The sequence below is a fragment of the Strix uralensis genome, chromosome 1, assembly GCF_047716275.1.
Source record: "Strix uralensis isolate ZFMK-TIS-50842 chromosome 1, bStrUra1, whole genome shotgun sequence".
Classification (NCBI taxonomy): Eukaryota; Metazoa; Chordata; class Aves; order Strigiformes; family Strigidae; genus Strix; species Strix uralensis.
Genome location: NC_133972.1, coordinates 108,667,967 through 108,690,766, shown reverse-complemented (window position 1 = coordinate 108,690,766; position 22,800 = coordinate 108,667,967). Strand labels below are relative to the sequence as shown.

Genomic DNA, 22,800 nt, shown 5'->3' with positions numbered 1-22,800 from the left:
TCTCTTCCCACCATGGCTTGGCCACCATTCTACCTCCCTATGAATTGAATTACCTTTCCAAGGAGTTTCTTACCTTTTTCCCCAGGCTTTCTACAGCAGTAGTGCTAGTCCCAGATAGAAATAGCTTTGTTAATCCAATGCAACTCAGTCCACACATAAAAACCTTAAACCAAAATTATGTTACTTGCTGGCAAGTGTTAGTTGAAGCAGTTGGCCTTGAAACTGTAGAGGCAGGAGAGATGGAGCTTCAGGCTGCAGCTCAGGCATACGTGCCCTCCACAGCCTTTTGTACTGTGGCCAAAGATGGCACCCCAGGGGGGCAATTCTCAAGGTACACACTTCCTTGATATGAAGTTACCAGTGAAACCTCAATTCGGTGTACAAGGTGTGTTGGTGTTCCACGTACATGGAACATGGTGTAATGGGAATGGCTGACATGAAGTTCTTGAGATAGAAAGTGGTTACCTAGAGCAAGAAGAGGAAGCAAAGTTGTGATAGCAAAGATGGGAGAACCAGCATTGTACAGTTGTCATTCATCTGGCAGACAAACACAAAAAGGAGTTGAGGAGGTAAATGGCTTGAGGTTGTTCAGTGTAGTAGTGTTAAACAGGCAGCACTGTCCTAATCCCTTTAATCTGAGATTTGCATTTCTCTGACTTCGGTGGCGGAGTGTTCCTTACTGAGTTTCACATGTGGTTTTTATTCAGCTCTCCTACCCAGATGTTTTCATTTCAGCTCTTAAAAAAATGTTAGAAGCAGGTTAAATACGGTACAGAGGCTCTTGTGTTTATTGTGTGATTCATGAGTTTATTTCTGAAACCTGCAGTCATGTATCCTGACACCCTCTAATGTCTTACTTCAAATAAAGTGACAGCACTGTGGATAATCGTCACACTGTTGAACATGTAATAAAGACAAAATTCTCCTGCGTGAATTAAAAATGTCTCTGTCTCATTTTTAATCCTCACACAGTGAAGTAAAGCTGACAGTGGCTTCTTTCCTGTCTGACCGAGTTGTAGATGAAATCCTGGATGCACTTTCCCATTGCCATCACAAACTGGTGAGTATTTGCATGGTTGATATCTGAATATGCCGGGTATCTTAACAATGCCATTTACATTCATAACTTGTTCAGTTTCTCCTTGGCACAGCTCTATTTTGAAATTGGTTTTACTTTTATTGGCATCACTGACATCATTAGAAGGTGATGGGACTCTTGCGTCTTTGTTTTAAGGAAGATAGAACCTTGGAAGAGGGTGCATTACATATTTGTCCTGTTATCTTTTGCACTGTTATCAGATTAAAACTAAAAATGCCATCAGAATGCAACATGGAATCATTAATTATGAACAGTGCCAGTACTTGTCCTGGTGAGATGATAGGGGTTGATTGCTCATGAAATAAGAGGTAAAATTTCATTCTTTAGAGGAGGGACTGCTGACACCTTGTTCCCTGAATGAGTACATCTTGAGGCTATCTCAAAAATGTAGGCATCAAATTTGAAGAGAAAGGAGTAAAAACATAGGAAAGGAAACACTGTTATTTGAAGGTGCTGAGTTGTCAGGAGGCACAGTTGTTTATTATAAAGGTACTTGCTGCATCAGGAGTAGAAGAAATAAACAACTGTGTATCCGCAGAAAAACATTTTTATTTTTGATGCAACGGGCCTCTGTATGGAGAGTTCAATACTATTTTTTAAAGAAGCCAGTGGGTGGTCATTCTTCTGATTGAAATTGCTCTTCATTTCTAATTGAAATTTCTCTGGCTTCAGCTTGCAGTCATTAATTTTTTTCAGATGCTTTTCCCCACAAGATAAGGGAACTATATGTATTTGTATTTATTTCCTCTCTATGAAAGTCCTCATACACAGAAAACAAATCACTCTTCCCCACCCTCCCCCTTTTTTCCTTTTTTTTTTTTTTTTAAATTAAATGACTGTTTTGGTTTTTTTTTTTTAAATAAATTAAATGACTGGGTTATTTGAGGGTGTGACTTCATGATACAGAGTGGCACTGTGTAAACCTCTGGTGTCAGGAGCATCAGCCTGCTATGTGAGTGGCCACGTTAATTAGCTCCAGCTGGCGTGAGCAGTGGGCTGTCTCTGTCCAGTGGTATTGCACAACTTGGACATACCCCGACTCTTACACAGTAAGTCATTTTCTCCAGCCGTTGAGTCACTTCAGTAACAATCCTCTGCACTTTCTCCAGCTGTTTTAAAAACCTCTTTTAAAATTATGGTCCCCAAAACCAGACAGGCTATTCCAATGTTTTAACCAACACTGTATATAGGAGTGAAATTGTCTTTCTCCTCATATTCTTTACTCCTTGTATTTACATAGCCAAGGAGAATTCCTTCCTCTTGTCAGCGTTTCAGTGGTAGCTCATTTTCAGGACTGGGTTTACTAGATCTCCCTCCCAGTAATGACTTCTGGATGCTTGACACTTGCTGCTGTTCAGGGCTGTGTCTGTGACTAATTGCCAATGCTCTTAGTTCCTAAGGAATAATTGTGTGTACATTTGATTTGAGTTGATTTACTTTGTGATCCATTTTGATCTGCATTAGTAACATGTCCCTTTCACTGTTTAACTCTTGTATGTTTCTGTTAGCTGCAGATTATTTCAGAGAGTATAGCATTGATAAAAACACTGAAGAGAACGGATCTCAAAAGCGCCAGTAGAGGAACTCCTGTCTAATTTGTCAATGTTAATCTTCAACTGACAACTGCAATCTGAGAGCTGGTAGCTAGTTCTTAATGCAGCAAAGATTAAATGCACTGATACAGTTCTGTGCCAGCTCCTTAAATTGGAATGTCACATACTACTAATTCAGCCACCTACAAATGTCTGTGTATGTTGCATTAACATCGTAGCGTTTGTGGCAAATTTGAAAAATAAACCCTGTTCGACAAGACTGAGTTTGCCTTATGTGATGATGATTAGCATTAATTATTATTATAGCCATTTGAGTGTGATTAAAGATAAATCCATAACAGCTCTCCAGTTGTTTTTTCCAAGTAGACACTAGACTAAGTGAGCTATAATTGACTCAGGTCATCTGTTTACACTTTTTGATGATTAACAAAACTACAATCCACTGGTTGTCCAGAGTCATGCTGATGTTAAGCAGTGGTCTACAGCTCTCCCCAGCTGCCTCTTTGAATGTGTCTATGACTAATTGATTTGGGCCAACTGATCTTCAAATACTTGCTTTTAACAGATGTTATTTAATACTCTTTTTAGTTAACAATAGAACTAGAAAATGTTTTACCATTTTCCTGACAACAGGAACCCACTCCATTCCAAGTACAATCCAAGGTGGTTTATATAACATTCTCTGTTTTCTTAGTAACAGTTTTTTCTAAAATTGGATTTTATTATTATTTTCCTCTCTTGAGAGTTTTTCCTCTCTGATACTTTAAAAAAATATATCTTATCCCATAGATTTATCAATGATGATTTTTTTTTTTCTTTTTATGGTAACCCCTACCTATTTCTTCAGTGAAACAGAACTGAGGTAGTTAACAAAGCTGTCCTGTTTTTTGAGTAACAGGTGATAACATTTTGGTCATCTAATAATTATAAAAATTATGTTAGCTGAAATGGTCCGTTGTGGTTTTTAATTTTAAAAAAATGGTCTAGGACAAACCTTCTCTTCTACCCCTTTATTTTCTTTCGTTATAAAGACAGGACAAATGCTGAGGAAGCCCCATAATACTATTGTAAGTCAAAAGTAGGATGGCAAGTCATAAGTAGGATGGCTTTTTATCTGACCTTTTTACTTTTCTTTTTTCCTGTTAGACTTTCTCCCTTCTTTCTTAGAATGAGTGATGGAAGGGGAAAAAGAGGAAAAAAAAACCCCACAAAACAAACCCTGTGTGAAGACTAAGACACATAACTGAGCTTTGCTTTTGTAATTGGTCGTCTAGGTTCTGTGATCACTTAAGTTCTGTAAGCTTTCTTGTTGGTGGGTTTGGTTTGCCTTTCTTTAATAGTTTGATTGATGTGTTCCTGCCTTTATCCTTGCCTCCAGGCTGACCATCTGACTAGACGTGGCAAACCACTTCCACAGCAGGAATCACTGGAAATTGAGTTAGCTGAAGAAAAACCAACTAAACGCTCTATCATCACAGTTGAGGAGTTAACAGAGATAGAACGCTTGGAGGATCTGGACACTTGTATGGTAAGACACATTCCTCAGCCCATTTGGTTAAGCATGCAAATAACTGGAAGAAAAATGTTTTTCAAAATGTCATTTGGCATTCGTGGTATCAGAAAACTGAAGTTAGGAATTGGCTTCTAGAAAAAAAAAATGTTAGCTTGTCACCATTTCATCTGAGTTGCAGATTGCTGTTCAGCAAAGGAACAGCTTTTCCCTTTTCTTCGCTTCTCCTTTCCTGGTACTTGTTCAAAGGCCTTTCCCTTAGATGCATTGCTATAATCAAGGTAATACAATAAACGCCTCTTCCACTGGCCACAGTTTCACAAAGGTTCAGTTACAGTAATAAATTGGACCATGCTATCCTTTGACAACATGCTGCTTTTTGCCTTTGTCTTCATTCTACTTGACATGTTGAATGACATGTCCAAAAAATGCTTCTGCCTGGAAGTTATATTATTGACCATGCACAGAAGTTGATTTTTTTTAAATTAGCTTTTTGAAAGTATGGAAGAAATCTTAAAACCTTGAACCTGGGCTGCAAGTGATCCTAGAGGGCAAGCTTTTCAAAAGTAATTGAGTTAGGAGTGTGAGATTCAGTAAAAATGCTGAACATAAATCACTGAAGTGCCTTATAAAATCCCATGTGTGACCTTTATTATAAAGATGGCTCCATGTCATACCCTGATTCTTTATGAGGTGTAAATCCATGGAATTACAAATAAATGGATTGCTAACTCTTTTCACCATCGAATTCCCCTCCATCCAGCTCAGTCTGAGGAACTCTACTGTGGGCAGGAACTTCAGGGAGCACTTCTCTATTACAACTTAGTCTAATAGGTGGTCACTGCTGCAAGGGATAGGCTTTCTCCTCTGCCCTCCTACCTGGCTCTTAGCCATCTGCTTGCACAGGAAGCTAAACTGGCAGAAAAATTGATTGCATTTTTTGGTAGAAGAAGTTTTGTTGATTCAGCTCCCTGAATAGACTTACCCCAGAGTCTGACAAGTACAGCTCAAGAGAAGGAGCAGCAGGGTTGCTTCTTTCTGCAGCAGCAATCTGTTGGTCTCACTTAGCTATAAAGCAGAAGCACACCTTCATTGGAAATATCAGTTTAAAATAGTTCTCTCTCCCTTCCAAATCTCCTTCACCAAGATTTGATTTGATGCAATATTTGTCTGAACATCACAAATCCCTGTGAGTCATGTGGTCTTGATGGCATCATCTGGCTCATCACTGGTACTATCAAGTTCCAGGAACTTTCTGTAGCCAATATTCAGTAATTGTTTTGAGCCCTAAATCCTATGGGAGAGAGACATCTCAGTGAAAATATGTGGCATCTGAATTCTGTACCTGTAAATTAGTTTTTGCATGCTAATTTCATATATAGAAAAATAAGCTAAGTGCTCATTTTGACACCCCACCCTCCCCCTTTAAATTTATTCTTGCAAGCCTGTTAAAATAATAATAGTGGCAATTTAAAAAATAGCTCCTGTCTTTATCCCATATCGCCATGGTTATATGAAAGGATCATATCACTGTGCTATTATCTTTCACGTTGGTTATATTAAAATAATGGAAATGTGATGATGCTTACACTCTTCCAAAGATGCATTAGATGCTAACTGTACTTATCTTCGTAAGTGTTTATATCTCTCTTCTTTCTCTTCATTCACCCTCATCTTGCACAGAGATTCAAATACCTTTGTGACCCAGATTCTCATCAATATCTAATTTCTGAAGAGAATGAATCATCAAATAAACACGAGGCAGTAATCTTAGTCAGTGCTAAAGAATCCATTTATTAAAAACTGTAATCCATTTTTAAGAGCTGCTTTTTGCATCCTTGGGTGCAAGTGATATTGGTTGCTGTTGTAAAAATATATAGATAAATAGATAGCCCCAAGAGGCTGAGTAATACAGGGATTTTTACTGAGCTAGTGTTCTTACTGACTTTTTCGCAACTAAAAGCATCTTAAGAATGGATTTCTGGGCGGAGTTAGTAACCTCAAAGATAGTGCTTTCCAAGTGATGTATTTTAGCTATGGGAAAATCCAACAGATTTCAGATATTGTCTTGGAAAAATTAGCCTGATTTGTGGCACCTTTTAAGTGTCATACAGATATTTGCATGGAAATGAGGAACCTTCTGAAAGGGGCATCAGTGAATGCTTTGTGAGCTGCTGGTCAGTGCAGAAAACAGATATGTTGCTGAAAGATTTTACTAGAAAGAGAAGGATATGTTTTTATAAACTATAATTATGAACCTAGATTCCTTTGATTATTTTTAATCTCAAATGAGAAATAGCTATTTAGATCCCACTTACAAAATGGCATTAGTCCAGAACATTGCCTTGTTTGGCCACTGGAAATCCCTAAGCCTTAAAAAGTGTGATGCTAAAACAGATCTTAGCCTTGTGAGTAGATGATGCACCTGGCTGCATATTCTGCAAACTTCAAACCTGAAACCTTGAATTGCAGCTTGGTGTTGTGCATGTTTGGGAGCCTAATCTCCTATTGCCAAGAGAATATGGAACGTGGGATGAGGCTGATCACGTTGCTGGGATGCCAGGAAAAGCTCGCCTATTCTAAGCCCTGTCTGTCAGATTGCTCCAGCTAGTTGTCAAGATGTCTGGGGAAGAAGAGATTTTGGTCTTGTAGGAGGGGCATCTGGACCACTGTTTGGGGGGAGCTGGTTTTTTTCTTTCCATTTGCAAAATTGGATTCATTTTGCAAACCCATTATCTTCAGCAAACCTGTTGTTAGTTCTTGTCTTCTTCAGCAAGCCTGTTGAGGATCAACATTTTGGATGAGGCAATGTATACAACAGCGTGTTGTTACTCACCAGCCTCCCTTGAAGCTGTATTTGAACAATGTGGGGAAAAACTGGATCCAGCTTCAAGTTTTGACTCTATGGTTACAGGTAGATTATATAGTACTGAAGCTAGGTGTATGACTGTGGGTGAGGTAGATATATTTCTAATAAAATGCTTATGAGCTTTTTGTTCTTATATGTGGATTGAAAGTGGAAGACAGGAAGGACTGGCAGCATAGGAATCTGAAACCTCCAGTGCGGGTGACGTAGCAAACAAACAGGCACTGGTGTGTTTCACAGGCTGCCCATCTGTTCTCAAGCAGGGTGCAGAGTGGCTGTGGCTGGGAGGATCCCTGCCAGAGTAGAGAGTTGCCATCCATCCGCTTCAAAGTTTGATATGTATTAACCCAGACAAGACAGATTGAAATACCACAAATGGGCCCATGAAATGCACCACTGAAAAATATACGTTTAAATGTTATTTCTAGTATTTTTTGTTGTAGGAATTAGGACTTACTAAATACCAAACTGTGCGGTTAAACCTGATTAGCTTCAATTTAGGATGTGATTCTCATCCAGTCTTTAACAGTAGCCTGAGAGCCCATAATATGAAAGATTTGTCAGTCATACCAAAATCTGCTAGTCTGTTAAATGAGTTCTGGAGAATGCTGGGAGTGATTGAGTGGTCCAGTGTAGTATGCGATAGCTGGAACATTATGGACCCAAGAGTTTCAGCTCTCCCTGAACTGCAGTACAGTAAATTGATGCTTCCCTAATCTACAGCTGTCTTAGTTGTCTGCGTTTAATTAGAGCTGCATTGACGGTAATAAGCCATTAGATAAAAGCTGCATGCAAGCAAGATGGAAAGAAAAATCCTTATGTAGAAAATTACTTACTGTTCTCAGATTAAAGGCAAAACCATGGCCTGCTTTTCAGAGCTTAGGCTCAATTATGAATTAACTTGTGAAATAGTATAGTTTCTCAAAATTTTTCTGTGTGTATATGATGAGTGACACATTTTGAACTAACGCATGCATTTTAAAACTAACTTTAAATAAAGCACCTTTTTTGACTGAGATTGAGTATCATGTATCTTGGTGTGTGTAATTGTGTAGGTAGATACTAGGTGATTTAATTTCATGTAACGTGTCTAGTTGTACTTTATTCTTTCATAGCCATTAGCTCTTTGCAGAAGTAAGAGATATTCCCCAATATGCTCAATTCCCCACCAAAAAATAATGGAGCATCTTTGTTAGCTTGTGTTTAACAGTATTGTTCTAAAGGTTTTTTTTTTAAGCTCTTGGACTGTCAGTTTGGCTTCCAGAATACAAAAAGGAGATCACCAGAGTTGAGTCACTATTTAAAAAAAAGTTCTGAGAGAAATAGCTTTTTTACTAGAAATCTGTGTACTCATCATCTTTAAATATCCATTCCAGTTATATAATTTTATTACTATAGGTAGTAACAAGCATACAGCCAGGATAAGTATTGTTTTTAGAGTAAAACAGAGGTTATCTGCATTATGAAGAGGTATGGTAGGAAATGGTTTGAAACGTGTGAAGGAATTGTAGATTGTAATACGCAAGTCTGCTTATAAATCTTCTTTAAGGCATTTCACTGAAATGCTTGGATGGTAAATTATGTGTTTGCAAAAATGCTTGTAGCTAACAGAAAAGGACTGCCTGTGATGAATACTAAATCTCAGCTATTTCTCATCTATTTCTAATTTAACTATAGAGGAGGTTCTATGACTTTAAGGGAGGAAATTTAAAAAAAAAAAACACAAACAAAAAACCAAAAAAGAACCAAAACAACCCATGATCAATATATTAATGTTTTAGCCTTTGTCGAACAATAGATTTTATCTGTACAGTAGAGAAGAAAATTGGCAGAAGTAGCAGAACACTTGTAGATTTTTGGTATATGTTTTTTCCTGTGAAGGTACTAACTACGCGTTGTCGAAGATTTAGCAGATTAGTCCAGTATCCAGGTGAAGACTTATGAACCCGTGGGTTCTGAAAGATGAGGAGTGTATGTACCTCAGCGTCTTTAGAGGAAAGGGAGAAATTGCACCCACCACACCAGAATTAAATTTATTTTTTAAAAAAAGAAAACTCATAAAGCACCACCTGAAAGCTTTTCTTTCCCCACCCCCTCATCCAAAACAAATTGGAATTCAAACAACAGAAACCCCTTCAGTTGCTTTCACTGGAGGAAAGAGAAAATTGTGGTACAGACTCATGTACATTCACTGATACTGTAGGAAGAAAAATAGATTCTCTGGTATGCTGTGATGTATTACCACATCTGATTCTTGTTGCTCTCTATTTACCCGCAGCAGAATTGTCTCAGGCATAGATAGTCAGCTTTTTGGATGAAAGACTGAACACCTACTGCAATGAAACCCCAGTTGCTGTTGGACTCTGTATGTTCTCCAGTGATATAAATAAAGCTCTAGCTCTGAGACTGGTTTAATCCAGCAAAAATTGTTGTTCTTGCTGAAAAGAGCATTTCAACTTTTCCTGTACACAGCTTGCTCTTTCCTGCCCACACCCTCACACTTGTACTGGTGTTCATGCAGACTTGCTACAAACTTGGTGTGGGAATTGGTTCACCTGAAAATCAAGCTTTTTACAGAGCATTCCATTCCCAGGTTAGTTTACAGACTTGACTAGTCCTCTGGTTGAGTTCACAAAACAAATCCTGAGAGGCAGGAACAAGCAGGCAGGGATGAGGGCAAAGGCAGCAGCCTGGATAAATGCCGGATTAAATTGATTGTGACACTTGAGTTTCTCTCTTGTATGCATTAGCAGAAATGGGCCTTTGAAGTGTAGTAAATACAGCACTGTGGGAAGCTAGGAACTGGCATTACGGTATGCGAGAGTATTCTTGGCTTCTGAAAAGGCATGCGAGCAAATCTACTTCAGTGGGAGTCCAGTAATATTTCTGACTCACCTCGAACTAGGACAGTTTATGAAAACATCATGAGGAGGGGCACAGCACAGTGCCAGCGTGCTCCCTAAGCCCTTCCCTGCACATGCAGTGCTGTGGCTGAGAAAGTAAGAGACAAAGGGAGCTGGTGTGATAGTTTTGCAGAACCCGTGAATATCTTGTTTATTTGCAAGTTGTGTGTTTATAGTTAGCCTCACCATTAGTATTATGATTACATTAATTTTAATTGTGAATATTTGTTACCTATCTTTTCCTGGGTTCCTTTATATATAGTTCTGCAGCATCCTCACTGCCCTTAAAGGTCCTTACCTGTGTTTGTTCAATGCCTGTTTCGTGTATAGACTACAGACTACAGTCTTTTTCAGGCTCATGAGGAGTTACATGTTCCCAGCTGAAACACTTTATAAGAGACCTGGCTTTCAGTGTCTTTTTCTTGGTCTCTGAGTGGAAGGAGGTGATGGATAATTGATACATAGTATGTTTTTCTTAAACCAACTGAGATTTCTTAGTCAGAGTTCAAAGCTGTTTCTCATAATGTAGGGTACATTATTGGCACAATATGAAGTAAATGAAGAATGTGATAAACTGCTTCTAGTAACAGCACTGCATGCTTGGTTAACAAAAAAAATAGTGTAAAATTGGAGACTGTTTTCTGCTTAGGTTAAAACAAGAATTGTGAAGTGCAGCTGCTGGGTTTTCTGTTTGCACAGTGGGATTTCTGCATCAGGAATTTGTCTTCCCATAATACTGATGCTTTTTTTCGCCTTAGCAGACCCAGATTTGTATTGGGGGTGGAGGAGAGGGTGTGTAGTTACATCCTTTGTTACAGTAGTTGTCTTACTAATACTGAGTTTCCATTGTTTTATTTCACCTGTCATGAAAAAGCCACACTGAAAGGAAAGTTCAGTAACAAAGCACTCACTGAAACACTGCTCTTGAGAGTTTAACTTGCCTGCAGTGGTTTTAAGAGGGAGTTTACTACTAAGAAGTTAGTCTGTGGCAGACAGAAAGGTCTTGAACATGTAGCTATGCAGTCTGTAGCTAGTGCCAGCCCTGGCTGCTCAGTCCCACCATTTGCAGCTCTGCTAGCAAGAATTTGAATGCCTAGGCTGCAGGCAGAGTCATCTCAGCAGGCACCAAAGAGCTGTTTTGGGCTGTAGCCTGCTGGTGGACACCCATCCACCACTTGGTGAGAGAGGTGACTATCCCTACCTGGGTTTGCTTGCCCAGCCAGGCAGCACTTGCCCATACAGCCAGCAACAGGGATCACCCAAGCGCTCACTTACCTGCTTCAGGTAAGGTTAACAGGTTATGAGGACAAAGCCCCTTTGCATGGGCTGGATCAGGGGGCACTTGTGTGATCCCTTTTGCCAGCAGAGCTGTGGAGTCAGTTGATGTTCAGCACAAATAGATACAGAATTCATCTCTCCACAGCCTCTGTTTATAAGCGCCTGCTCATTATTTCCCATGGCAGATTAGCAAGAGCTCCTTTGGAGGAGTTCTTGCCAAAATCTAGACTCTGTAACCGTTGGCAGAGGGACAACAGCAAACACCATGAGAATAACCTCTAATAGTGCGTTTTCTGTAGCACACATCTGTCTGCAGCCATAATGCTTCTTGATTCAATTAATATCTGGCAAGTTGACCCTCTCAAGTGCTTGCGGAGTTTTCTGTAGAGGTTGCATGGTCCTTTCTTCTGCTTTTTGATTCTTCCAGCTTCTCAAATAAATAACTTGGCACGAGTTACTTATCTGTGTTGTATGGGGGAGCCTTGTTTACTGTGAAATGTGGAGAGCCTATGGAAAATAGCACATCCACGAGTCTGCCTCACTAAGAGTGCTTCATGGCTCTTGCTTCACCCAGAAGAACAGGAGGCTCTGCAAAATTGATATCTCATATTGCAGGGGTAAAGAATAGTTGCTCACAAGAAGAGCAGAGAGAAAGTCTGTGTTAGGGCAGGTGGTTATAGAGTACCATTAGATTGTGCTGTATTTGGTTAAGGAAAAGGACGTTAGGATGAGCTGGGTTACTGGAATAGGATCTTTTAAATAAATAAATAAAATCAAGAGTACGTAGTGCCAAAAAACTATTAGCTTCGGAGCCATCAAATCTTATCCCTGCTATCACTGACAACTGCATCGCACAATCCTATTCATAAATTTATCAGGCTTTCTCTCAAAACATCTGTCAGACTAGAGGAGAATTTAGAGGTTCTTTCTTCTGACATCATCCAGGTCAGCAAAATCCTCATTGCAAAGCGGTGGGTGTATCTCTGCAGTAAGGTCTTATTTCATGTGAGTAAAGATCAAATTCCTGTAAATTTCTGAAGTCAGTAGGGACAGGATTGGAATACTGATTTGAAACCAAAAGCACTTAAACTGGTGAAAAAAATCTTCAAGTAAGGAGATGTTAAAGAAAACTAAAAGGAATGAGCAGGATAGAAAGGCAAAGCAATTGAAAAGCCAGGGTAGTTCCATTCAAAGCTGATCAGAACCTCTTTTTATCTTGTGCATTTTAGCTGTGGGTCATTTCCAATGCCATGGTACTTAAATACTCCAGGGGAAGTTTCTGTCCATACTCTCTGAGAAATTGCAGAATCCAGTGCCTTGTTGCCAGCCAGCACTTAATTCCACACTTGTGAGTGAGCAGTCCTGCTTTGCAGGGTAGGCATCTTCCTCTTCTCTCATGGTGTTTCTGTCCTTCCTAGGCTTGTGTGCTGCCCCATGACTGTTGGACCAAGCAGCGTTATCTAAACCGTGTATCACGCTTAGGTGCTGGCACTCCATAGACCAGCTAGTTTCTCTAGTTTTGACATCCTCTCTTGGGTAGTTATGATTGATCCTTTCTATCAGTTTGTTTTAAAGAAGAAACTAATATACTCTGCTCAAGTACTTCTGTTTCCCATACAGGGTCTTAGAGTATTTGCTAGTTGCCTATCAAGATATCTCCTGTTTTTAATAGGGAAATATCTTGACATAGTAGTTCCTGACAGGACTTAAAATTCAGAAGGTTAGGTTTGGGGTTTTTTAATGTTTAAGTTCACGAAGTATATCTGAAAGTGTCTGAGGGGTATAAAGATTTACTGTGCATCCTGGAAAGATGTCTGAAACAAACTTGAATGAGAGAAGAGCAGCAGTTCAAGTATGTCTGGGCTGTCAAGGGTAAACCTTCCCATCATAATTCTGAGCAGGGAGGCTACTAGTCCACTTTCCCGTCCAGGGTAAACTGTATCTGATTCACTGTGATGAGTCTCCCTGCAGCATTTCTCTTTTGAAATGTCACTGCTTCTGTGCAAGCGATGCATCATCAGCCCCCAAAGGGTCTAACGATGGTGGGAAGATGACTGGTGGTTTTTGCCTGGGTGACTACTTATCCTTTTGGTAGCTGTTCACTTCAGGTTGTTGGAAAGAAGGAGAGATGCAGAAGTGTTGGTTCTCAGTTCTGGGAAGCTGAAGGGCAGGCAGTAGTCAGAACAGTTCACATTCATAAAATCATAGAATGATTTGGGTTGGAAGGGACCTTTTAAAGATCATCTAGTCCAACCCTCCTGCCATGGGCAGGGACATCTTTCACTAGATCAGGTTGCTCAAAGCTCCATTCAGCCTGACTTTGAACACTTCCATTTAGGGGAGTACCTTGCCTCAAACTTGCTTTAATGATGTTATTGCCCAGGGCACCTGAAACATGTAGCGGTTGTCTTTTAAAGAATTGCCCAAGAATATCTGAAATGGATGTCTACCCCTCCATATTTCTGATTTTAAGAGATTCTTATTCTTACTATATGGACGTTTAGGTCATGAACGAAGTAATTTTTGCATCCACGTTTGCCAGCTGTAGGTAATGAACAACCACAAGCAAGCAGGTTGTGGTGGCTTAAAGAGATAGTTTGTGCCATTTGACCTGCAGCAGCTCTCCGTTCTAGTTAAAAACTAAAATAAATTAGTTGGAACCATCCTCTTTGTTCATCTTAAAGCCCAGCTGCTGTAGAAGATGCTGCTAGCCTCTTCACGAGCAAGTAGAAAACAGAACTGATGATACGGAGAACTGCTTTTTCTCTTGCAGGTGGTAGTTGCAGGCAAGAATTCCTTGCAGGATACTCATTCAGAACATGAAATAAAAGGTTCAGTGTAATAGTTTTAGGAACTGTTCAGTTTAATTCATGCATGTGGTTTTCTTACTCTTCATAATAAAAGCTTTGGATATTTATATGCAGGAATATTTATTAGCAGGAATTTTACATGACTTGAAAGATGCAAGTACATAACTATTAATTAAAAGAATATATTGAAATACTTGGTGAAATATCACAGAGTACATGAGCCACATCTCAGCAAGTAGAAAAGCAAAGGTTTCTTGGCTAGTAAAATGAAACAAGCTCAAGGGCAAATCTATTCAGCTTATCTTACTGCAGTGCTATACTGTTTCTTTCAGAAAATGTTGCTGTACAAAGTAATTCTAAAGGTCAGGCTGGTTTAGATGAGACTAACTGAATTAATTCTGAACCATGGCTCGTTCTCTAGAAATTCAACTCTTGAGGAAGGGAAGGAAATAAACAAATATACTCCTTAAAGTCATGTGTGGATTATTTGTATGCCATATTTATTTAGAATATCTATATTTTTATATAGTATTTCTATATAGAGGACAGAACTCTGATATATGAAGTCAGGACTAGATCCTCTGCTGGTGTAAAAATGCACAGCTGCTACATTCAGGGCAGCTGTATCAACAAACAGCAGCCTATTGCAGCTTGGCCTTGGTTTCTAAACGATGTGTTAGTGGCTTTGCTCTCCTGTCTACTGTAAAATGCTCTATTAGCTGTCATGGATTTTAGCATTGCATTTAACTTTCCAAGGACAATGGCACTCGAGGGGGAGATTCTAAGGACAGTGATTCAGGTTACCCTCACTGCTAGTGGGAAGTATATAGCTACATTTCTGCCAGCCAGGAAATCCCTGGAAATCATACCCTGGAAATCATGTTGTAAAATCTTCAGCAGTTGAGGTAAGCAATAGCAACTTTCTAGTTTCTGAGGCTTTCTTCTATACAGATGGTGAGACATTTGTGTGTCCAAAGATTCATATCCAAAAAAAGCAAAGTGGTCAATTTACTGCTTTGCTTTATAATGAATACCTGAGGATTTTCTTTTTTTTTAATGAGACAACAGATGTGTGACATCTCTGTCAAAGGTAGTTAGGAGACTAGAAGTGTGGGAAATGTCAATTGAATGAAATGGTGTCATGGCAGCTTTACAGGTCAGGATTCCTTACAGCAAAAGAAAACAGCAGAACTTGAGATAAAATGCCTTATTTTCTTATGCCTCTTTCTTAAAAAGACATACCCCACAAAATACATATAACTGAAACAATTTATCACTTAAAATTTATTTCTTAAACATAAAAATATATTATATAAAAATAAAATTTATTTCTTATATATTTATTTCTAATATAGAAATAAAATTTATTATTTATTTATCGCTTAAACAATTTATCACTTTAAAATGTTCTAGAAGAATCCTTGAAAATGTTTTTTTCTGACAACTCATTCCCAGTTGGCACATTGTTATGATTACCTGATCCAATTTCTAGTTTTGTTTGTGTTGAATTTGGTGGGGATTTTTGGTTGTGGGTTGGCATTTTGTCTTTACCAATGGCCTATGTACTCTGGGAGGCAGAACACTTTATTTTGCAATTATGCTGAGAGCAAATGAAGGGAATGGTGGCCTCACAGTCTGTAATACTTCAGGGGTCTGAAGATGGGCTTTAGGTTCCCTGCAGAGCAGCCAGATTCCTTGGTGACTTCAGGCAAGTCCCTTTAGTCTTTGCTTTGCTTAATGGTGCTTCCTTGTCTAACCTGTTGCCTGCTGTATGTCTCCCTCTCCTCCATCCCTCTCCTTACTCCCCACCCACAAGCTGTTTAGCACCTTTCAACTTCTAAGCAGCTCAGTAGTCACACTCACTTAGGTGAGATCACTGAAGTGTGGAAGATAGGAGTTTCCATAAGCCCTTGCTGGGTCAGGACCATGGACCGTAACTCCCCCAGATCATGGGATTGCTTCCTCTTATATATGTATTGCTTTGCACTTTGGTCCTAATCACATTTCCAGCTGCTTTATAATATAAATAACTTTCCTGCCTATGCATTAAATACTCAGAACACACTGGAGTACTACCATGAATGCCAGGCTGTCTGAAAGAAAAAACATGTTGCAGATTTATTTTTGAAGTGTGCTGGAGATTTATTTTTAAGATGGTTTCAGTTTTTGAGATGCTTCTCAATGGATTCTGCAGTGTCTTCAGCAATCTCAGAGCAGCCCTAGTGAATGGTAGTATAGAAGATGGGCAAGGAAAGAGAGAACATGGATTCTGACAGGGAAACGGAGTAAGAGTGTATGTGTGTATGGATGGCATACAAAAATGAGAGTAATGAGGCAGTTTGCCTGAATCGCTGTTAGCTGAGAACTCCTGCATAAAGCCAAAGTTTCTGAAGGTAAAAGAAAATAAAATTTAAAAAAAGCCCCACAAAACAAACAAACAAACAAAACCCCTGAGGACAGTAGGAAAATAAAGGAGTGGAGCTGTGTGCAAGAACATTGTTTCTTGCTATTCAAAGATAGCCTGTCGTATCTTTAAATCTTTTAGCTACAGTTAAGCTTAGAAGTATAAACCGTGACAAGTAGATCATTATTGTTGAAACGTCAAAGCATTGAAAAACTGACCTTAATATCCCTTCAACAATTAAATTATGAACTTCATGTTATGTGCAGACTGTTTTCACTGCTGATAATTAAATGCCAGTGCAATATCCATTTAAAATGCAGCACTTTCTTGCCAAGAAGATTAATCCAGACCATGACTATTGACTTCTGCCACAAACGCTCTGCTAATACCTGCAGTGTTGTTATAGCAGCAGTTCCCATTCAACTTGAAGACAAAACCGCACTTCTAATAATTGTTTTTTCTTACTCTAAATTAAGGAAGAGTGTGATTGGTCATGTGCCACACAAGAGATGGGATATGGCATTGTTTCATTTCATATGATGGCTGTGCTGCTTCTTTTTTCTTTTAATTTTTTGAAAGGGGAAGGGAAGGTTGTGCTTTATTAATGGAATAGCATTCTTCTAATGTGACAAAAGCGCTTGAAAGCCTATGCCTCTAAACCTCCTTATGGGAAGGAGAAATACTGTTGCTTTGGATTAGGTTTATTTAAACCTCAGGAGAGCAGACATATTCCTTTTCATTCTTCAAGGGAAGCTATGTTTTGTTTTCCTTGCTCTCCTACTTTCTACAACAACCTGCCGACTTTAATTCAGAAGCTTCCTTCAGACTAGGAGATAACAGAATTAGTTTTTTTCTCCCTAGTGGTGCCAGCAAAATGAAAAAACACAGTACATTGGGACAGTAGGTGGCAGGTTGGCACCATTGATGAGTGCCATATATTGGAAACAAACATCTGAAAACCTGAACTTGTCCCAACATAGATAAAACAAGAGAGATCACATACTTCTCTGGTTATCCTCTCGAAACACAGAGTGTATAGCACCTCCAAATGGCAAGGGATTTTTACTTCATTCTTGCATGTTACCTTTCCTGCTAAGACTTCTAAGTGTTTTGGCTTTAGTTTTCTTTATTTTGGTGACTTCTGGTTTTGCCTCCTTTCCTGAGAACTGCTATTGCTTTGTCTTCCCCATTCATATTCTTTTTTCTTTCTTTTTTGCTGCATGGAGACTCTCTGCTGTACAAGTGTAAGTATTTTTTTAGCTCTGCTGTTTCTGGCCTATGTGTTTACGTTTTTGTGCTCCATTTGCCTCTGTACTGCCTTGTGAGTCTCCTGGGAGACTGTAGTGCCATCCATCTGCACCTACAAATGAAATAGGCAGTGGTTCAGGGATGAGATTGGATTTTACAAAAAGGTTCAGCTAGCGTAGCATCTGAATTTAAAGCACCCCTTGGCTTTAAGACCAAACCAAAGCAAAGTGCTGATGTTGGAGGTATAAGCACAAATGTTACTGCTCAGAAAGAACATCTGTTGATTTGGTTATATTCAAGCATCATCCAGCTTAATGAAAGAATGGCTTAAAAATGGGCATAAACTAGGGCTTTCTTGCCACTAGGGTGAAAGATGTCAGGGGTTATCACAGTTTGGTCAGTTGTGATTTCTGTGTCTAGTTGAATCACCTTGAGCTTTTGACTGCTGTTCTCACCTTTCTGTGCTGTCGCCCTTAATGTATTCTTGAAGCTGAAAACTCCTGTTTTGCAGGAAGGAGGATTGAAGGGAGATTGGTTGGGGATCTGAATTTCAAGAGGGAGGGGGAAGTTCTTTATTAGTTTGTTTGAAATCTTTTGAAAGGGAAGTGACAGGAAGGTCACAGAGCATCCCTGTATCTAATAGGATTGAATATAAATTACTTTGGAGGAGGAGAAAACATGGAAATGAGCATATTCCTCAGCACTGAGAGTAATTTCAATTATCTGTATAATCAAGGAATGTAGAGTATAAAGACCCTGTTGCTAAAAGCACATTGTTTTCTAGTACTCAAAACTAAGTGATTTTAGTTGGTTTTATTCCCAAGATACTAGTGTTCTTCCACAGTTGGTAATATAATTTAAGAAAACTCAAGAGAGCTCAGATAGTTTTGTGAGGAAGGAAGTCAGAAGGGAGGAATCTGGAAAAGTGATCATGGGAAGAGATCCTGGGAGTTTAAAGTTAGCTTGGACGCATGAGAGTGCCTAACTCTAAATAAGCCCTTATTTGGGAACGTGGTGGTGATTTGCTGGCAGAGGAGTACCTTCACGGAGCCATCTTCAGAGAGCTCAGTGGCATAGGTGCATGCGGACTTCCAAGATGTTTCCCAAGGCCCAGAGATGCAGTTAATCTTTTTATCTGTTCTTCCAGACAGCCTACAGTGTGCTCATGGAAAAGTAGGCAAAACAAGGAGGAATTTCAGGAGATGGGATGCTAGAATATAAAGTCCCTGGAAGATGTGGAAGGAGGGGAGGTTCACCCTAACAGCCATTCCCCTGTAAAGGCCACAAGTGCATTGTAAGGCAGGAGAGCCACGTTGTGCTTGTGTGGCCAGAGGTGGTGGGAAGGCAGGTGTGCGTCTGCCAAACCCAAACTGCTTCCATGAACTGTGGGAAATGGGGTTCAGGCTGGGGAGAGGCAGAGATCTTTCCCTAGGAATTCAGATATCTCCTCTGGTAGTGACATGTGCTCTGCTGCTGTAGCATACTGCACAGTGGCTAAGATACTAAGCTGAGATTAAGTCTAATATTTTGTAAAAAGAGCACACTGGCCTATTTAAATTAATGCTTTGACCCATTTTGCTCTGTGTGTGATCTAGAAAGTTCACTTGGCAAGAAGCCTTTCATCAGTGCACTTCCTAAACAGGCTAGAAAACAGAAGGTTTTCAAATAGAAGTGTATGTATAGCTGTTACTCATGCTGTTAGAGCAAATGAGAGGCATCTCTATCCCTCAGCCTTTTTCCCCAGCAACCAAGCTGGATCATGCCAAGCTGACATGTAAGTTATAGCAGTGATCCAGAGACTGGCTTATGGTTATCAGCACAAGCTCTGCAGGGTCATCTGGGGGCATTTTCTTGTCTGAGATGGAAGATGCAATTGTTCTATTTCTGGCTGTCGGGGATGTCTGGGAGCATTTAAATCCCTGCACGGGAACCTCAAAACTTGCCCCGTGCTGTTTTGCATTGGTGCCTTGGGCCACTGCAGCTCTCAGCTTGTCTTGCGTTCATCCAGGAGCACTCTGAACACTGACTGTGGCTGTGAAGTTACTGAGCGATCAGAGGTCTCCCATCAGCCTTGTTTTCTGTCCTCCTTTCTGATCTTTAGCGCACGAGTTGCTGTGATATCCTACTAGATGTCATTTCCGGTCACACCAGCAAAAAAACGTGGCAAGCAGACCAAAATGTATACACATGTACATTAACAAAAGAAGTGGGCGATGACTGGAAATAAAACCAGGGGACTACTGACAGTGACTCCTAATTGCTGTCCCCCAAATGCTGAGCCGCTTCAACAATTCCATGTGTGAGGTGTGGATGCCTTTGGTTGTTTCAGGCTTGGGTGATGAATTGGCAGCTGTTGAGGTGTGCAGCTCAGAGGCTTCCCAGCTGCCTACCCCTTGCACAATCCACTGCAATTTTGTATGAAAAAGTTCAGCACCTCTCAGGCCACTTGCCATCGAATCCATTGCTCTTAATGTATTGGTAACTCTGAAAGTAATGTGTGACCTTTTGATGCAGTAACATTTTGCCTGCTCATTAGTTTCAGGGTAAGTCTGCTCAGGTGGCAAGCTATTTCCTGGCTGGTCTTGAAACTATTGTATCATTTACTGATGCTTATCAAATGTGGAAGTGGAAACCTGCAACAGCTAAAGGTATCTTTTTTTCCCAGTGATGTGCATGGCAATAAAAACAGCTTTGTTGCCCAGACAGTACTATCACTTCCCACTCTATAGCCTGCAAGTCTTTTTCTGGTCTTGAGAAGATGATAGGTAATAACTTTCCTGTTATGAAAATCTGTCATAACCCTGAGCATGTGAATAGTGGCATAATAATCCTCCTGACTACTTTGATGGGAATATGAATATAGTACATGTAAGTCTGTGCACTGAACTTTCCATACATAAAAACTAACAAATATTTACCTTAAATAATGATTTGTCTGAAATGTCAATGCCAACTATGTCTTTTCTGGCTCATATAAAATTGATACTACTAAACTTGATAAAAATTCTGTTAATGAGTTGTGAGCCATAGCAGCTTCCTGTCTGACACTCTAGATTTGAAGCCACTAGGCTTCAAGACTAGCAAGGACATGAAAGTATGTCACCAAAGCCAGCATGTACAACTCTACCTCAAAAGGAGCCCATCTTTGCAGAAACAGAGTAATTTTAAATTAACTTTAGAAAACCTGCAGATCAACTTTTTGTTTAAAAGTCTTACAATGCTGAACTTATGTTAAGGGGTTCGGAATTGGTGACACATGCATTTCCTGTAGCAAAACTGTCTTTCTTGCCATGCAAACTTTCAGAAGGGTTCAGGCAAGAAAATAAGGGCAAATTTCTTCCAAAAAAACCAAACTCAACTCTAAAGTCTCTGGGTACTTGTGCTTTTACGGCAACATACTCCTCTTCTCTGGGAATGTGAAGATGAGAAGAATAATAGGGCATAACTTTCAGTAACTACGATGAATGTATGCCAAGGTAACTTTCCACCTATTCTTAGTGTTTCTAACACCCAGGGAAGTCATGTGTTTGCTGAAGTTATTGCTAGCACTGACATGGTATTTTTGCTTTTTGAAGAAGGGCTGTGTGCTCCGAGACTTCATTTTCCTAGGGAAGCTTGGTGAGCTATGTTGTGGTATGCAGAGACATAGATACCTGAATTTTAGCCATTCCCAGTAGCATGTCACTACAAATGAACTGAGGAAGTGTGTTTTGTATCAAAAATAAAAGCCAAAACAAGGGGGAGACTATCCCTGGTATTGTCATTAACTGTGCCATACAGGATGCAGTAATTAAATTTTCTGTGCCTCGTGATCTCAAATGCAGAGGTGAGGTTTTAATAGTTCCCTTGTTTTACGGTTGGGGATCAATGAGTTAATGCTTGGACAGTTCAGATAATCATCCTGTGTACAGCCTATGGTTTTAATGGGAAGAATAAACTACCTCCCTGGTTCTGTTCAAAATCAGTTGAACAAAACGTCAATTTAGAAAACGTTCTGAATGTTTGAGAAGGGGAGGAAAAAACCCCATTCCCTCCTGGTGTTAAACCCAATCAGATCTCAAAATGATACACAGGCTTGAAGAACTAATTTGTGGTTAGAAAGGAGAAGGTGTTCTTTGTCATTTCTTCTGTCTGCTCAAGTAATTTTTGTTTTGTTTTATGCTGATAGATGACTCCTAAATCAAAAAGGAAAAGCATCCACAGTAGAATGCTCCGGCCAGTGTCCAGAGCTTTCGGTAAGTGAGAATTTTTTAAAACCTTTTTGCTTCTTTGCTGACCTGAGATTCTTCTAGATAGTTCTTGATTGAAAAGCACAGGTGACTCTCCCTTCCTCTGGATTGTATTCGAGGCCCACACTGGTTGCTTTGTCTTGTGACTCTGCTGATGTGTTTGGTAGTAAATATTTGCTTACAGTGCTTTGCTCTCAAACATGTTGCAGCTGAGTTCTCTAACTCTAAATGTGTTTATTTACCACAAAAGAGAGGAATGGCATTGTCTTTTGTTTTAAATAGCATGTTAAGTCTAATTAGAAAGTTTTGATTTCTCTTAGAAATGGAATTTGATCTAGATAAAGCACTGGAAGAAGTACCTATCCATATAGAAGACCCACCATTTCCTTCCAGCAGGCCAGACAAACGAACTTCTGGATTCATTTCAGAGCTGCCATCAGAAGAAGGGAGAAAACTGGAACACTTTACAAAATTAAGGCCCAAAAGGAATAAAAAGCAGCAGCCCAGCCAAGCAGCAGTGAGTCTACATTAAAATATTGCTGGCGATGTCATCTTTTGATTGCTTTTTGCTGTGAGTCAGGTCTTGCAGTGTAATGAGGACAACTGTTAAAAGTTTTAAAAGCCATAAGCAACTACTTCATTTTTCTTCTGGTATTCATGTCTTTCAGCGTGCAGTCCCTATTACAAGCTTTTTGTCTTGTTTGACACAGCCTAAAACCAGGATATGTTTTATGCTTTTTAAATTTGCTTTTGTTTTTTCATGGAAGCAGTTTGTGGAGGTACTTGGAGCTTTCACAGGAAACGTGCAAAATATCATGAGACTTTTCAATTATATTGCAAGCGTTTGTTAAGTCTTAATCCTTTTTTCTGCCTGCATTAAGATGTGGCAACTTGGCATGA

The 22,800-nt window shown here is 39.6% G+C and overlaps 1 protein-coding gene across 6 annotated transcripts in view; it reads left to right on the top strand.

Annotated features, from left to right (window-relative positions):
• The window catches only part of CARMIL1 (capping protein regulator and myosin 1 linker 1), a 196,000-nt gene that overhangs the window by 148,644 nt on the left and 24,556 nt on the right, over positions 1-22,800 (top strand). For 4 of the 6 annotated variants that reach the window (XM_074876828.1, XM_074876838.1, XM_074876808.1 and 1 more), the window contains exons 28-32: positions 973-1,060; positions 4,031-4,180; positions 17,650-17,667; positions 21,840-21,906; positions 22,221-22,417. In XM_074876828.1, the coding sequence (XP_074732929.1) occupies positions 973-1,060; positions 4,031-4,180; positions 17,650-17,667; positions 21,840-21,906; positions 22,221-22,417 (520 nt within the window). The remainder of the gene's footprint in view (positions 1-972; positions 1,061-4,030; positions 4,181-17,649; positions 17,668-21,839; positions 21,907-22,220; positions 22,418-22,800) is intronic. The other 2 variants (XM_074876819.1, XM_074876800.1) reach the window with 1 other exon arrangement.